Source organism: Primulina huaijiensis, chromosome 7 (genome assembly GCF_012295235.1).
Source record: "Primulina huaijiensis isolate GDHJ02 chromosome 7, ASM1229523v2, whole genome shotgun sequence".
NCBI lineage: Eukaryota > Viridiplantae > Streptophyta > Magnoliopsida > Lamiales > Gesneriaceae > Primulina > Primulina huaijiensis.
Genome location: NC_133312.1, coordinates 5,481,973 through 5,500,364, shown reverse-complemented (window position 1 = coordinate 5,500,364; position 18,392 = coordinate 5,481,973). Strand labels below are relative to the sequence as shown.

Sequence of the window (18,392 nt, the reverse complement as noted above, 5' to 3'; positions counted from 1 at the left end):
GATTTCTACTAATTTTCTTTCGAATAGGTCTCTTGTAAGACGGTCTCACGAATCTTTATATGTGAGACGAATCAACCCTACCGATATTTACAATAAAAAATATTACTCTTAGCATAAAAAGTAATATTTTTTCATGGATGACCCAAATAAGAGATCCGTCTCACAAAATACGAGCCGTGAGACCGTCTCACACAAGTTTTTGCCTTTTTTTTTTTTCCTTCTTTCGTAAATTTTTTTTTTACTTTTTCTTTCCCTGCCTACCTAACCAACTTTTCTTTGGATGACCTAACTGGCTTCACAAATAAGGTGCGTAAAAGTGACCTTTTCTTTTAAGCCATAAAAGTGAGTCTTTTACACCACGGGCATAAGAGGAAATGACTTCCATACAAATATAATCAAGTCGTTCATAGATTAGCTATGCATCTGCTTCAATGTTTGAGGATTAATAAGTTGCAACCCTTGTCTTTGAATCGGGTAGCTCCATTTCTTCCTTGAATTCTGTCGTCATCTTCAAGAAGTCTTTCAAGTGCAGTTGCTTCCATGCCTGTGATGAGGATAGGAATTGAGGTCATAACAATTATTCAAGATATGTCGTCCCCATTCAAGTCTTGAGCAGATAATCATCATACAAAAAGTTTCTTTTGTGATACAACAAATTTTTTTAAATGTGTGCAGCGTGATATGAAGTGAAATTTTTTGGGATATCAGGAAAATAAATGATGTACATCGTAGCTGAACATCACAAATAATATTAAAAATTGAATAAGACCAATATTTATAGTGATTTACCCAAAAATTAGGCTACGTATATTCTAAACCTCTCAAGGAGATCAATTATTAATTAATAGCAAAGAAACAAGATAATTGAGAATATAAAGTTTTCACTCAGAACACTTTGATTTTAATAATCGTTTTTTATGTACTAATCATATTCTTTCCAATGATAAAATAATACTCCTCAAGAACTCTCACACTAAGTCCTCTATTTCACTTCTACATTGTGATTGTAGATGGTATGATTTTGTATTCTGGTGTGATTTCGGAATGAACATGGGATGAATATTTACATGTGAAGTTCATGGAAGAAAGCAAAAAATTATATATAACTGCATACGTGATCAAACCCAACAATTTTTTACTAACTCAACACGTGTTTATAATTCAAAAATGGTGTGCTTTGAATTAAAATTAGGCTTGTTTTGAATTCAAAATTCACTTGATTACTTAGCGATTCTCCCTTCAAACTCATTTTATGAATTCAATCAAAGCAGCAACAACTCTACAGTATTTCAGCTTCCATTTCGGCAATGTCCTTGTCATCATATCAGATTCATTTTCATTTGTGTGAATATTTTCGAGATTTAACAAGTTTTTCTCCAATACTTCTCATATCCAATTATAGCGAATATCAATATGCTTAGATCTTGAATGTATTGAATGATTATTCCTAAGATGAATTGCACTTTGACTGTCACGAAATAGTTTTTTTTTAATCTTGCACAAAACTTAATTCCTCTAAGAACCTTTTTATTTATAACAACTCCTTGCATGCCTCATTTGCAATAATGAACTCCGTTTTAGTGGTTGACAATATTACACATTTTTGCAAATTTGACTTATATGACACAGCTCCCCTGAAAATGTAATCATGTATCCTGATGTGGATTTTCAGAAATCAACATCTTCTGTCATAACTGCATCTGCGTAGCCTACAAGCTCAAGTCTGTATCTTCCAAAATTTATTCTATGTTTACATGTACCTCATAGATATCTGTATATCCATTTTACAGCAGTCCAATGTTCATTTCCCCGTTTTGAAAAGAATCTACTCACTATACCTACAGAATGAGCTAAATCCGGCCGATTACATACCACGACATACATCAGAATTCCAATAGCTGAAGCATATGGAACATTTTTCATTTCTTCTTCCTCGTCTTCCGTAATAAGATTCTGCTTTGGATTCAACTTGAAGTTGTTAGGAAGAGGAAATCCAACCGTTTTGGCATGGTCTATGTTGAACCTTTGAAGTACCTTCTCAATAAACTTCTCCTCCAACAACATGGTCTTTTTGGAATACCAGTCTTAATGGATTTCCATGCCAATAACTCTTTTTGTTGGCACCAAGTCTTTCATAGAAAAAGTCTCTCTTCGTTGCTTCTTTAAGGCTTTGATTTCAGAAGCATCTTTTCGAACAATCAACATATCATTTACATAGAGCATAAGCGCCATCAAATCATCATCAGAGGTATTCATGACAAACACTCAATGTTCTGCTGTGGTTTTCTTGAATCCTTGTTGAATTATTACATATTCAAAGTGCTTGTACTCATGTCTTGGTTCTTGTTTGAGACCGTACAAAATCTTCTTTAATCTGCACATGAGGTTCTCTTTCATCTTCTCTACAAACCCCCTCTGGTTGCTCCAGGTATATTTCTTCCTTCAAATACCCACGAAGGAATGCAGTCTTGACATCCATTTGTTCCACCTCTAGTTCAAGTTCAGCTGCTAATCCTAGCACAATCCGGATAGATGTCATCTTCGCCAGAGGTGAAAATATTTCATCAAAGTCGACCCCATGTTTATGTCTAAAACCTTTGACGACAATCCTATATTTGAATCTTGGTTGACTACTGTTTTCTTCGTACTTCAACCTAAACACTCACTTATTCTTCAAAACTTTCTTGCTTTTCGGCAACTCCACCAGGTCAAATGTCTCATTCTCATGCAAAGATTGCATTTCATTTTGCATGGCCTCCATCCACTCATACTTTTGTTCATTAAAATAGCTTCCTTGAAGCTCTCTGGTTTTCTCCCATAAGTTAGCAGGATATATTCATTTGAGGAATATCTGGATGAGGGTCACAATTCTCTTTTAGAACGTGTGGTCATCATACCACGAGAAATTTCTGCTGGTGGTTCACAGGGAACATGGATCTCATCATCATCCTCTTTATTGCTCTGTAATTCTTCATATTCAACTGGTTGTGGATTTAGCATTGAATGCCAACATTTCAGATCTTGTTCAGATCCAAAATTTTCCTTTCCCACAGTCTCCAAGAATCATTCTCTTGAAATATGGCATCACGACTTCTTATAGACTTTTTTAGATCTATGATAAGTGCAAGTATTGCACTTATTTTATACGAGAATCCATTTGAATTGCGTTAGTTTTGGACAAAATTATACTTGATATTTGTTGTTTTTATGTAGTGCAGGAAATGAACAACTACTGGAGGATTGATGACGATTAAGGACATTTTTTTATTGCGAAATGTTGATGAACTAGAGCCGCAGCGCCAGGACATTCGAACCACTAGCGCCACAAAGAAGCGCCGCGACACTAACTCTCGACCAAGCAGGCGTCTGAGCAGCGCCGTGGCGCTAGTACCTACGAAGACTCAACAATTGGGCTTTCATAGACGGGCTCGGACGAAATATAAAAAGGAAAAATTGGTTTTCAGAAGGGGAAAACCATTTTGGAGAGAAAAAGAGCGAGAGACGAGAGCACACAGACGAGACAAAGAATTTATGAGCAAGACTTGCTCGCAACAACGAAGAACGACGAATCTAGAGACAGAGACGCCACTTCTGATTTGTCATCTAATCTTTCGCCCTTTTTATTTCTTGTGTTGAGATGTGTAGACTTTCAAACATCCTTTGTTTTCGTTTAGATTTCGTTGTGAACTAAATGTTCCATTCTAGATGATGACATAGCTTTGTTGACATGATAATTATGACTCAATTGTGCATATGATTGAATTCCCTTTGGTTTAATTGTCTTTTCTAGTTTTTATTCGATTTCAATTTACTGACCATAAATTGATTGTTATCTGATTAACTCTACAACTCGGGAGAGAGACTAAGATTATAGATCATTAGAGACACGTCGTTGAATGTTTATATCATTCGGAAGGCGTATAACTTTAGCGAGACCTAGGTAAAATCATCGTCTGCATATATCATTTAAACTTAGATTTTTATTAGGAACGTTTGAATCGAAGTTTGAATGATATAATTTATTCGTCATTTGGGAAAGGGGAAATAGAACAATTAAGTGTTCTTGGCAATTAAATGAGTGGAATTCATAAATATAGATGCAACCGGGAATAGTTATCGTGTAAACTAAGTGAAATCAATCATCTAGATATTTTCTCAACTCGGTGATTAAATTAATATTTATTTGCAATTTATTCGTTCTAAGTAAACCAAATCATTTATTGATTTTTCTAAATAAAGTCATAGCTATTTTAATTACAAGCACTAATATATTTTTACATACACACTCCTCGTGAGAACGCTATTTTACTCTCGTATATTAAAACTTGACAACCGTGCGCTTGCGAGCGGAAAATACACAACAATCTATATTATAAAAATTGTAACCGAGTTGATCCTCGTCATAACCTATATATATATATATATATATATATATATGCATTTTCTTGTTTTGACATCCAACTTCTGTTTTTCATCCTTTGTATGTGAACATAATAAACACACTCAAATACCCATAAATGATAATAGAAAACTTCTTTAGTTTACCACACCTTCTCTGGGACATCATAATTGAGAGGAACACAAGGTGATCAATTCAATATATATGCAGTAGCAACCACGACCTCACCCCAAAATTCTTTAGTCGGCTTTGCATGTGAGAGCATGCTTCTAACTCTTTCTGCCAAAGTTTTATTCTTCCTCTCAGCTAATGTATTGAGTTGTGGTGTCGTTTGATGTCTAATTTTATTCATTTTGCATATCTCATCAAAGGATCCAATGTATTCTCCTCCATTATCTGTCCGGATACATTTGAGTTTTATACATGTTTGTGTTCAATAAAGTTTAGAAAATTGTCGAATATTTCCGCTACTTGGTCCTTGATTTTGAGTGTCCATACCCAAATTTTCCGAGAATGATCATCAATAAAAATTACTACATTTCTCCACCGAGCCACAATGACATCGGCCCATATAGATCTGAGTACACCAGATCTAGAATTTTATCGACTCTACTAAGAGGTGAACTTTTGAATGATATCCTATTTTGTTTTCCAACTAAGTAGTTTGTACATTGTTTTATATGAACCCGCTTTATATCTAGTAGAACTTGTTTTCTCACAAGCGTGTAAGATTTCTTTCACTTATGTGGCAAAGACGTTGGTGCCACAACTCTCTTGAGTTTTCTTCCTATGCGTAGTACACACCTTCAAAATGATTTTCCTGAACTATATACATCTTCGCCTTCTTTAATCCCTTTGCCACCACAAATGATCCTCTTGAAATCTTACAAACCCAATTTCGGAAGGTTGTGAAAAAACCTTCTTCATCGAGCCTTTCGACTGATATCAGACTCAGACGCATATCTGGCACATGCCTGAAGTCTTTCAAGATCAGTGTAGAGCCATCCACGGTAGTCATGCTCACATCTCCAAAGTTGTTATTCCTATCTTGGGCTCACCAAAGTCCCCTTATGTGTAGGATGTAAAGCATTCGCTTCGAGATGTGACGTGGATTGTTGTTCCACTATTGATCAACCAATAGTTCCTTGAGTTGTCAAATTTACGGACTCCTGCTCTGGCTCGTGAACGATATTGAATTTGTCAATGGCATTTGTTAGCTCATTACCGGTTTCATGTTTGTACTTCTGCTGCCGATAGTATTTTAAATATGTTTTTTTTCTCCACAGTGATAACACTTTATGTTGGCATATCTCTCCGATGACTTGCTTCTCCTTGGCTTCTCATTTGTATTTTTCTTAATCTTGCTTCCCCCCTGACTCAGCAGCCAAAGCATCTGACTGTTAAATAGAGGCTCCTCGAGATCTCCGCCTCATCTCTTCATTCAAGATGTCACTCTTGATGAAGTTCGTACTCACGACTCCTCCTAATGTTGTGTTCATGAGTGATATCTTCAGAATCTCCCAAGACTTTGGTAATGAAGTTAGCACAATCAGACCTATCACCTCGTCATCAAGTTTTATGCTCATACTTGATAACAGTTCCACCAATCCTTGAATCTCGTTCAGATGATCTGCGATCAAAGTTCATTCTTTGTATCAAACATGAACAAGCTTGCTCAAATAGAACAATTTGTTGTTGCCGTTTTTGGAGGTAAACAGTGTCTCCAACTTCGTCCAAAATGTACGAGCATGTGTCTCATTACAAATGTGATTATACACATTGTCATTGACAAATTTTCGGATGTTACCCGCAAACTTGCTAGTGCTCAAAGTTCCATTCAACATCTGATTTATCTTCTGGTTTAGACTCGTGAACACTGGTAAGTGCATCTTCGTGATGAATATAAGATCATTCATCTTATTTTTCCAAAGTTGATAATTAGAGCCATTAAGACTAATAATCTTACTTGTACGCACCTCCATATTTTATGATTGCTACCAACGAATTAATCGTCAAAGCCTGAACACAAAAGAATTGATTCCCTCATAATGTCTGTAAAACCTTTTCTGATGTGGAAATTCAGACTAAACTGCAATCACAGAGCATACGAAGACTTTCTATTGTATTTGAGAACCTTGCTCTGATAGTTATTGGGATATAGGGAAATAAACGAGGTAACATCTCCTCGGAACATCACAAGTAATATCAACAATTGAATAAGATGAACACCAATATTTATAGTGCTTTACACCAAAATTGGACTACGTTCACTCTAAACCTCTCAAGGAGATCACTCTTTTATTAATAACAAAAAAGACAAGAGAATTAAGAATACAAACTATTTCACTCAGAACACTCTGATTTTAACACTAACTTTCTCTCTATTAATCATATTCCTTCCAAGGATAAAACATTCATTAGATGAGATGATTTTTGTGTTTTGGTGTAATTTTGGAATGCAGAACGAATGAGTATTTATAGGTGAAATTTAGATAAGAAAACAAAAAAAAATATACATAATTGCATGCATAATCAAACCTAACAATTTTTGACAACTCAACACGTGTTTATAATTAAAAAATTATGTGCTTTGAATTCAAACTTGGCTTGATTACTTAGCAAAATTCCTATTTGTGTTTGAAAGAAATACAAAGAGTTACCTCAAAATCCCACTCGCCATAGAGGTTTGGATCCGTTTTATTTTGCCAAACATATGTTTCCACTTGCAACTTCTCAGAGCTATCCTGCAGATTCAAGAAATCAGCAAAGTTTAGAATACACACACATGTAACACATTAAAAGTTGAGCAGCCAAAGAACATTTATATCAAGTTCCTAACTTTTTTTTGGCAACCAAAAGCCGTTCTATATGTAAGTGCCATAAATTGCAGTATGCGATAGCTGCATAGATATGCACATAACTACAGTATAGCAAGCTGAAACTTCTCCCCAAAAGGCACGAGCCTATTCTCTTAATCCTTCTTCTACTTTTGAACTTGTCAGAATGTAAAGGTCCCAAGTCAGGGAGAAAAGCAAATTAATGTCTTTCGGTCGCAAAAGTTTGAAAGCTCAAGCCATCGAATTAACCACTAATATAGAACAAGATGATAAAGATCCCAGACAAGGTGACTTACAATCAAGAAAACATCGACAGTCTTCCTCTCATATTCGGCATCCTCAAATGTATCGAAAATATAAAGTTCAGGTGGGGTGATGCCAATGAGTACCTGTAACCAATTTGCAGTCATTAGAAAATGCACGAGCACCTGGAGACCAGGTATTACAAAATATGCTACAACAAAGAAAGTTCCAAAGATTGAATATGTAATACGCAACAACACAGTACCTTCCCGACAACTTTGTTATTTTCGACAGGAATGATTGCAGGGTAAACCCGCTCCTTGATGCTAAACCTATGGCTATTCAAAATACAGACAAGGAAACAAAAATGACAGAATTATGCAAGTTAACATCAAGAAACAATTCAAACATCCAGAACAGAGACACAAAATTTCTGAATTATATATTCCTTCACTTTCATCATCACAACATAATAATTATTCAAAATTTCTAATAGGATATAATATAAATCATGCATCAGAAGCTGAGTTGATCACCATCCACTAAATCTCCACAAAAAACAGAAACAACCCAGATCAGAAAAACAAAAGCAATAGCTAACTACGAGAAATAAGCACACGGACAGATGTGTGTATATGTTTGCAGTAAGATATTGACAGAGACTGACTAGTTGGGTAGGATAGCAGGGTGAGAAGGAGGGACGCGACTCAATAGCGCGGATACGACGTCGTCCGAGATGAGGCTGCCGTAGACGAAGACGTTGGTCATGGATGACAATGACGACTAAGAGTTCTCGCCTCCTGCAAATTCGGAGCTCCCCTATTAAAATTAATTCTGTTTTTGCTTTCATAAAATAAATCAGGACTATTTTGTTTTTTTAACCTCGATCAACTATTTAATTTAATTAAGGAAATGATCTTGTATGTCATAATTTATCGAAGTTATTTTACAAATTTTCCCAATAAAAAAGGGTATTTTCTACTCTAAAACTCGATATACTAAAATTGTATTTAGATCGATGAATTTTTAAATAATAAGATGATATAATATAAATTTATAAATAGATAACATAATAATTTATGACTTTAATTTTATATAAATCAATTAATGTTTCTTTGATAAATTTAATTTTAAATTTGTCAACTGTATGTATAAACTTGTTTAAGGACCCATTTGCATCACAACATAAGAAATTTTAATTAATTTGCTAATTTCCAGATTCAGACCACAAATCCCAAAATTGATCAGCCCAAACTCTCAATGGCTAGCAAAACGCCACGTTAGCATACAGTTCACACACCCAGGCATCACCTTCTCAACGACCAATGAATTCCGTCTGCTTCGAAATCCCAACAAATCCGACGAAATGATCCATAACTTGGACCATTATTTTTTCTCGTACCACAGCAAACCTTTTTCTTCCCTCTGCCAAACCCACTTCTCAAGCCAAATCGCCCAAAAGATTCACAAGGTGTATTTCAAAAATAAGTGTTGTCTATAATATTATAACATTTAACACAATATGTAAGTGCAATAATTCAACAAACAAAACTTTACGTCAATAAATCAAAACACAAATAATTATGTCTAAGTGAACAAACTTGTGCGTTGTCTCCTGACAAAACACTAGAAAAAATACTTTCAGTTTACACAAAAACAATACTAGTGACTGCTAAAAACTAGTTCTCTTAATACATCAAAAGATCAAAGTGCATCCAAAACAACTATTAGCAAAATAATCAACTATGAATTCAAACTCTGTGAAGCAGAAATATTCAAAATTATGGTTTATTTTTTTTAAAAAAATATCAGATATAATGATGCAGTTTGATTCAGTTCGTTCGATTAACAACTTATATCCCAGCTCCTAGGAACCCAGACTACACCTATATCTTAATTTTCCTACCAGACCTTGCCTGAATTCGTCTACAGCCCCCCTCAATGAGATCTCATTAAAGGATGTCGTTAATAGCTCCGCACCTTCCAAGACTACTTTTTTTTACATATAATAATTATTGACATTTATTACACAAAGCAATTATCAAAGCTACATCAAACAACAATATATTTGCTTTGGGAACATGGTTTATTGACCGACAAATAGTCATAATTCAACATATTTTTTTTGACGGAATCATCTAGGCGGCATGCATATTCCGGATCTAACGGTGTCGGAACATGTAAGAACTGGTCCAAATAGGTTTCGGTTCTATACATGAAAAACCACACTAATCCATTCATTAATGGATTGAAACATGTTCCAATTCTAGGTTTAATGGGTCGATTCCGATCCAGTTATAAGTCGAAACCGACCCGTTAATAATGTCTAGAATCATCCATGTATTATTAATGGAGTCCAATGCTGTCATGATGGGTACCTTTGGAACAAAGTGTGTAACCTCGAATTATAATCTGGGTTGTATAATTAATTAATTAATTTTAAAAAATGTATATTATATTGTTATATGATGAGCATGGTTGATTAAAAAAAAAAGTTATATATACCTTTTCTTGAACCATAATAAAAGCTTTTTTGTTTTTATTACTTTGTATAAGATATTTAAATGAGATTTATACTAAAATAAATAAATAAATAAATGAGATTTATAAAAAAAAAATAGCTAGACTTAATTTTGTGTTAAATGTTTTTTTTTCTTTCAAAAACAAAACTTTGTTGCTTTCCTATCTTTTTTATTTCAAATTTTGGAAAGAAAAGTAAGAGATTTACACGCTTTGTGACTTTTGACCTTTAATATTTTTCTACTTTGTTGACCATCTCTCCTTGGTGTATGTCTCAATTTCAAGGTTCAAAAAATTTGAATGTGATTTATCTCATTTTATGAATATAAATCGAAAATTCGAGAAAACACAAAACTCAAAATTACGATCTTTTACGCACATTCCGCAAGTGATGCACAATAGATTCATGTTATGGCACTTTAAATCTGAAAATATCTTTCATCTTTTCTACAAAAATACATACTTTTGGTGTATAATACGTCAAATTAAGCCAATTCTACAAAAAAAATAAAAATAAATTAAAAGACTGGATATATTATATTATTACATCGTGTAGCGATTATACATTTTGCTGCAATAGTTGTACACCAGAAAGTCCAGGTGGAGTTTGGGTCTTTGATGCCAAAGCAAAACGACACGTGGAAGCCAACAACCCCTACCACCACATAAATGATTAATTTATTTATTTACCAAAAAGTATTATACATTAATTTTAATAGAAAACCCAAAAGGACACGTCTCCTTGCACATAAATTGACTAAATTGTCACGTCCCATTTTCTTTGATCCGTAATACAAAAATAAATCAATATATTTTCTATAAACGTGTATATATAATGACAATAGTATCAATAATATTAATAATATATTTTCAAAGGGGGTAAGAGTTGGTGATGGATGTTAGTTTTTAATTAATATTCAGGAGTTCGATTATCCATATCAATATTTTTTTTAATGAGCTTATTATACATGACTTGTTCAACATGGTTTACCCGACTAACTTGGTTTTCAGATTATCGTGTTATTTCAAAGCTTACTCATTACACATCGAAAAATAACATGTGCGAGTTCTAATTTCATAAAAAAAGTTAATAGCAACAATATAAATATCATCAGCATTTAGACAAAAGACATGTGAGTAATATGAGATTTTGAATTTAAAATGTCTAAAATCTTGAAAGATATAGATATATATATATATATATATAATAATTATAACCAACTCTATCAATTATAAATTTGGAGCTTACAAATTTTATTGTTCTTAACAGCAACATCTCGTTGTTCAAATTCAGGCCACGAGATATCGCTGCAACTATAAAGGGCAAACATGGTATTTCAGGTATTGTTTGCCGCCAAGGGCATTAGTGTCAATTAGCTCAGAAATTAATCGTTGAGAAAGATATTTAAAGTTTATAAAATATGATGAAAGACTTCCTCGTGCCCATCGTCAACAGACACAACACACGACAGACTGAAGACAAATCGTCTTAGATTTCGAAACAAACGAATAAATTGCTCGATATTCAGTCACCGGAGCGCCGTAGCCTGGACTTGTGGCTCTATGGCGGTGTTAAATATGCTCATATTTACCGTATTTCTTTCGCTGATTGTTGGCCGCATCGCTGCCGATGCTGATGTGCCGATTTCGGACGCCGATGGCGTTTCTAGATCGGACGGCCATGAATCAGATGTCGTAGAGCATTTCAAGTCCAAGATCCATGCTCTTGGTTAGTTTTATCGTTCAACGTGGAAAGCCCTTGATTTTGACCTGTTTTATCGGGATGATTTTGGATCTAGTCTTTATATTTCGTGGTGGTTAAAGATTATTTTCAAGTTTTTATTTAACGCAAAAGGAAGCATGAATGATAAAGAAGAAGAGCAGACTATGTTATTCCTTCGTCCTTACTGTGGAACCTTATGTTTAGAGCCACGATTGTTTTACTAATGAAAAGAAAACCTTAGAAAAATAATTATAATTTTTGGAAGGTATGAAAGAAATATTCGGTTTCGGCTATTACCTTCCGTATATTTTGCAACATATGAAATTATCCATTTGAAGAGCATTCATGCAGATTCTTTGGAAAATTGTGTAACTTGGTGGAATGCTTTGTGTAACTGGCCTTATTTCTCCTTGTTTGCGTTCAATTGTGTATTAAACTAAAACTAACGGCAAATGCTAGTTTGAATGAATGGAATTTTATATGTTTGAATTTTTTGTGGTAGTGGCAGGGGTTGCGTCAGCAGGCAATCAGATTTGGCTGGTTTCTCTGAAATTTTAATTTTGTGAAATATAGTAGTTTTTGTTTAAAAGAACTCCCTTACCAATGCCAAGTACGCATAGCGCATACATTTATCATTTAGTCAGATTCATGATTCTTGAAAGTGAAATTTAGTACCTGTTAGATTCATAGGATATCACTATTGCTACAGGCCTTGGTGAATGAAGGCTAATTAAATATCCCGTTAGAATGTAAAACCCATCAGGATTTTTGTGATCCCTCTCTTCATCTCGTGCGCATAGTTGCAAAGTTTATAATTTATTCCTTTATTCAATTTTTTAGAACAGACAAGTGTATAACCCTTCTTACTGCCTTCTCCTGCCATAAATGGAGCAAAATAACATATTTCTGTTTTATTTGCTATTTTGGTCACTGTATTCTGTTAGCTTACGTTCGTTTGGTATCTAGAGTTCCTTGTTGATGAGAAAGCTCGAGAAACCAAACTCAAGGATGAGGTGATTGCTGTGAAGGAGAAGATAATAAAAGAAAAATTAGATAGCATTGCATCATTGGAGAGAGAAATTTCTTCTCTACAGGTGAGTCATTATGTATAAAGCTTAATATATTGGATGAACTACCATCTCAAGAAATGGTTGGGTACAAGCTTTATGTATCTAAGGTGCTTTTTTTACTTCTTAGAAAAAGGGAAAGTTAGATGTTGCAGAACAAATGGGGAAGGCACATGCAAAAGCTGATGAATTGGAGAAGGAGGTGGAGAAACTCAAAACCGATATTGCTTTGAGAAATAAGGAAAAAGATCTATTGGAAACCCGGACTGCCGAAGCTGAAAAGAAGGCATCAGAATTGAATTCTAAAGTTGAGAATGTAAGTCACATGTATCCGAAGAGTTACATATGTGTATAAAGTTGAAACTATTTGAGAATTTTCATGTTTTTTGCCTCCTGATAGCTGCATCTTGGGCAGTCATGTGCTCAACCTGAATCTTCGTGGATAAGTGTTGAGCCTTGAGAAGTGCATGGACTTAACGATAGTTATTTATTGCATTTCATGAGTTATCAAAAAAAAATTAATGTAATTTTCTAATTAATATGGTTAGAATATAATAACATTCTGTTTATAATTTGTTATTTCCGTGACTTTTTTTGTCTTTATAGCTTCAAAAGATTTATGAAGAACAGAAAACAAAGTTGCACAAAACAGAACGAGCTCGTCAAATTGCTGAGGTATCGAGTTGACAATATAATAAGGCGTTAAATATAACGAATTAATTCGTATGACTGAATACTGATTTTTTCTGTATCAAATGTGTATAGGAAGAAATGATGACGGCAAAGTTTGAAGCTACATCCAGAACCAAGGAGTTGATGGAGGTATAGTTTAATTGTAATATTTTCTGTTTGTACAGCTCTGGACGTGAATATTTAATTAATGATATGCACTCTAATTTCGTGATGCACATCCATATATTTGTTAAGTGTTATTTTTTATATTCACTAAAAACACTTGAGATTTCTTCTATCGAATGTAGTTGTGTATCGAAGTCCTGCATATATTCAGAAGTGACAAATATGTAATACCCAAGCCTGACATACTAGCAAATGCATTCATTGATGAAGTCCTTAACTGTTTATTTAATCATTAGAGGAGGGTAATTGTTGTCCCATTGAACACATTTTTATGTAGTAAATATGTTCTAAAACAAGATTGACTTAATATCGCACACACAATAATTATCTAGTGGAAAATGGACTATATGATTTGTTATTTTAGTTCCAATCTTTTAATTATCAATTTATTGTAGTATCGTGTTGTAACAGAGTTGTTTTAAGTCCTTCTCCAGCTAACACCATTTGGATTATTTATGATTGATAATTGTCACCAATCAGATAAGTTGTGAAATGCATAGGATATAGATACTGGACAACTTGATTTAGAATTACAAGCCGCTCAAGGGAATTTGAATTATGGTAAAAACAGCAATGAACTTCATATTCAGTTCTCATCAGTATTACTTCTGACAATTAATTTGACCAAATTGAATGATCTGCTGGAAAAAAGGGAAAGAGCGTGTAATTCACATTCCTGCTATTTTTCTTTTAGTTTGTATTTTGAATAAATTTCATGTATTTTCATTTCATAGCAAGTAAAAACCAATTTGGGGATTTATTTCATACTATATACCTCTTCAATATCTGAACTGTCATCAGGCTCGTGGTTTGTGGTTTCCACCTTGGCTCGCAGAACATTTAATTCAATATCAGGTATTTGTTTGTATTGTTTCTATAATCACCCCGATATATGTGCTCTATCTATTTATGTAGTTGACTGACTTTCTATTTCCAGTCACGTTTGGAGAAGAACTGGAAACTGCATGGGAAGCCTGCTCTGGAAATGATGATGCAGAAGGTCATTGTTTTTTGAACGGCATATTCTTATTTGTAGGCATTGATGTGACATATGTGATGGCTCGTGCTCTTCTTTGGGAACATTTGGAATTCAGCTTTCACCCTTTTTTCTCAACTCAGGCTGTAGAGAAGAAGACACAAGCTGAAGAATGGGCTGCACCACATGTGGAAACAATTAAAACTGTAAGTCTCACAGGCACTCATATATCCTGTTTGATTCGTTCTGATCGGTTTTTCAGGCGGGAAAGGGAAGTTGACCTTCATGTGATTAAATTTTAATGAAACTTTTTTCTTATATATACTTGTTTCAATCCTAAATTGATGATTATCTGCTGTGTGTTTTATATACTTTGAATTGTATTTTACTTTGAATTGTATTTTGTGGTCTGGGAGACCTATTTTGTTTTCAATTCCTTTCAGCATTGTGTACTGTTAATAGTGGTGCAATTTGTTTATTTATGTCTTGGTTTATTGTTATGCTTTACCTATATTGTTTCTTAGATTAATTGTAACTTGTTGTTTATTCTATTTTGTATCATCTTATGAAGAAATGGGTACCAGCGGTAAAGGAACAGTGGGTGGTGATATCTACCAATGTTGAACCGCATTTCAAATCAATAACTGAAAAAAGTATTGAAATATATGAAGCTTCTAGGGTTGCTGTTACTCCCCATGTCATTAAAGTTCAGGAGCTTACGAATCCCTATTTTCAGGTGAGATGGTTCAATTATTTTTCTTGCTATCTTTTTCTATTTCTGCAGTGTGACACAATCATATGCTTACCATGCAGGAATTGAAGAAATTCAGCAAACCGTATATTGATCAGGCTGCCACTGCTACTAGACCTTATGTTGATAACGTACGTGTTATGCTGAAGCTTTATACTAAGGAGGCGATTCTTGCCTATGGGAAATTCCTCGAGTCAGCAACAACTTACCATCATCAGGTATGTAAATTTATTCCCTTCAAGTTATGCGTTCTGCAGTTGCCACGATGAGAGGATTATTGAGTGTTTTCGTCGATGATGGGCATAGTTGAACCATACAAGAGCCTTTTTTCTTGTGGCTCGTTAATGGTAGGGGACTCCTCCAAAATTGAATGGATTATTAACTGTTTTCTTTATCCATAGATATACTACATTTGGTTCATGATCTCGACATATATTTCTCATCTGTGATGAAGGTTCAAGATACAGTACAAGAGAGACTGAAGAGTCACGAGCTTACTAAACCTCTTGCGACTAAAGAGTTGATTTGGTTTCTTGTAAGAATTTGACAAGACTTTTGTGTCTATGTTTCCAATATTTTAGTGCAAAAGCCAAAAATGTTGCTCAGTACTGTTAAATTGACCTTTAATAATGTAGGCCTCTGCACTACTGGCTCTGCCCATCTTTTTTATGTGGAAAATATGTTCAGCCATTTTCTGGTTAGTCATCTGGTCCACGAATCGTGCTTTATTTTCTCTTTTGATATTTGAGCATATGTTTTTTTTGAGTCTCTATGTGTGGAACTTGTTTCTTAAAATTTACTTATCCAACGCCTGTTTTTTTTGTGATTATGAAATAATCTTTTGATTGCAGCAACAAGAGGAGGAAGCCTATTCACAATGGTAACTCCAAACATTCACGTAGGAAGGCTAAACGTGGACACTCGAACGTGGACACTCAGATGAGTGATGAGTTAAAACAACCCATTAAACGTGTACACTCAGATGAATGACGAGTTAAAACACTCCGTTTTACTTAATTCCAGGTGCGCCTGCTTAAGCGTCAAGTGAACCTAAAGTTGCAATTTTGTATTCAACATTCCCATGTCATCATATGTGTGCGTGCTGCGTCCTGTGCTTTTCACTGTAAAGGTCATGAATATATTAAACCATTTCACTCTCATCAACTAGTGTTACCTCGTTTTTCTGTCATTACTATGAAACCATATCCAGCATTTCGTGTGGATAGACGACCATTTCTGCTTCTTAATTTGATGGCAATATCTCGACATTTTACACTGTCATTTTCTACTATGTGCAGGTTACTTTGGTCTCTTTTCTACGGGTTCTAACTTCTAAGCATGCTGCCGCAGCATATGTGTATTACACTGTCTATCTTGAAGCTTTTGGAATTTCCATTTTTTTTTATCTAGAAGAGAGAGTTAAGTAGATTTTGTCATTCCACATTTAGTTTTGTAAGTAGTGGGTCTGGTAATGTGTACCATACCTTTGTTGTCTTGCTATGTATTTTCCTTTCTTTATGGCCATCTATACTATTCCAGACCAAATTTTGTTTTTTGTTTCATGATTTTTTAATTATAAATCTTCCATTGTGTTTTGTTGAACATATTTGTGACGGGTTTTTCGCCGACCCCCGAGATTCATGGAGACATCATTCGTGTCAGTTTTAAGAATTTATGTTAAAAAGGGTGGAATCCTTATATTTTGAACAAAAAATGAAGTTAGTTTATGTTACGTGGAGTGTTTTTTGTGAATTTCTCATATTTTTTTAAAAGTTGAGGAATAAGTAGATAATTTAAGAATTAATATTTAATCACATTATAATAATCTCAGATAGAGCCATGAGATGTTTGTTATATTTAGCATGTTTTTTTTCATAATTATTACACGTTTTATTTTAATTTATTTACTCAAATAAACAAAATTGATTGTGCTATTTCAGTACCAAGGCCACACACACACATTTATATACGTGTGTGTATGTATGTATGTATAACCAACTATGCTCACTTTGTGGATGTACATGTATATGTAGTATAAGATGAACAAAGAGGTAAACACGATTGATGGACAACATATTAAAATTATATATTTTTTTATATAAATTATGGTTACAATTGTTTCAATTAGGGTAATTTCCCATCCAATTCGGAGCTCTTGTTGGAATGGGCAACTTTGGTGGTCCACATGGACTCGACCCAACAAACCTTGCTCCGCACCACTGTTCGTTAGGCAAATGGAGGGACCCACGCAAATAAAATATTCAGAATATTTTATCCCACATCGGAAGGTTTACAAAAACTGCAGGAAGAACTTAGTTATAAATAGAACTCGATTCCTTCAGTTATTGTATCCCAAATCAAAAGCTTTTTAGCTTTGATAAATAGAGAGTGCATAGAAAAAAAGTGTGTATTTTATTCTTGAGTGCGGGAATTCTCTTGTGTGAGTTAGAGAAATTATTTTCTCGGTATACTCGGGTTGAGAGTGTGAGAAATATTGAGTGTATTGGTGTATACACTTGTTGTAATATTTCTTCCAGTTATAAAAGTTGCAGTGCTCCGTGGACGTAGCCTATATTGGGTAAACCACGTAAATCTTTGTGTTCTTGTTGGTTATTTTATTCCGCAAGTTTTGGGATACTATTATCATCTTGATCGGCATCGCTTCGGTGTAATTCCCCAACAACTGGTATCAGAGTCTTGTTGTGAAAATTCTTAAGAATTCTGAGTATGCTCTGTGGTTGCAGCTTTGTCTGATCTTCCACATCAGAAAAGATTTTTTAGATTTTTTGCTAAGGCTAGAGAAGTGATGGCCGGAGATGATGGATCGGGACCGGGAATCAACAAGTTCGACGGTACAGATTTTTCGTTCTGACGGTTACAGATAAGAGATTATCTGTACAGTAAGAAGCTGCATCAACCTCTATCAGGAAAGAAACCGGAAAAGATGGAGGATGATGATTGGGAGCTCCTTGACCGACAGGTTTTAGGTGTCATACGATTGACCCTAACAAAGAACGT

General features: G+C 34.4%; 2 protein-coding genes across 3 annotated transcripts; one reads left to right on the top strand and one right to left on the bottom strand.

The window, feature by feature from the left end:
- Window positions 1–311: 311 nt before the first annotated feature.
- On the bottom strand, window positions 312–8,331 carry LOC140981154 (AIG2-like protein D). Of its 2 annotated transcripts, XM_073447448.1 has the most exons (6): window positions 8,147–8,331; window positions 7,745–7,817; window positions 7,533–7,625; window positions 7,060–7,143; window positions 6,376–6,418; window positions 6,203–6,288 (listed from the first exon to the last, which is right to left on the bottom strand). In XM_073447448.1, the coding sequence occupies exons 1-6, from the start codon at window positions 8,245–8,247 to the stop codon at window positions 6,218–6,220; spliced, it is 465 nt and encodes a 154-aa protein (XP_073303549.1). In that variant the 5' UTR covers window positions 8,248–8,331; the 3' UTR covers window positions 6,203–6,217. The 2 variants fall into 2 exon arrangements, with proteins under 2 accessions (XP_073303550.1, XP_073303549.1); XM_073447449.1 differs by lacking the exons at window positions 6,203–6,288; window positions 6,376–6,418 and adding an exon at window positions 312–544.
- Window positions 8,332–11,428: 3,097 nt separating this feature from the next.
- LOC140981065 (uncharacterized) lies at window positions 11,429–16,929 on the top strand. The gene is made up of 14 exons (XM_073447307.1): window positions 11,429–11,728; window positions 12,689–12,816; window positions 12,920–13,105; window positions 13,396–13,464; window positions 13,555–13,611; window positions 14,449–14,502; window positions 14,585–14,647; window positions 14,767–14,829; window positions 15,195–15,359; window positions 15,437–15,592; window positions 15,829–15,909; window positions 16,010–16,071; window positions 16,226–16,397; window positions 16,673–16,929. Exons 1-13 carry the CDS (start codon window positions 11,563–11,565, stop codon window positions 16,362–16,364), a joined length of 1,389 nt encoding a protein of 462 aa, XP_073303408.1. The 5' UTR covers window positions 11,429–11,562; the 3' UTR covers window positions 16,365–16,397; window positions 16,673–16,929.
- The last annotated feature ends 1,463 nt before the right edge of the window (window positions 16,930–18,392 follow it).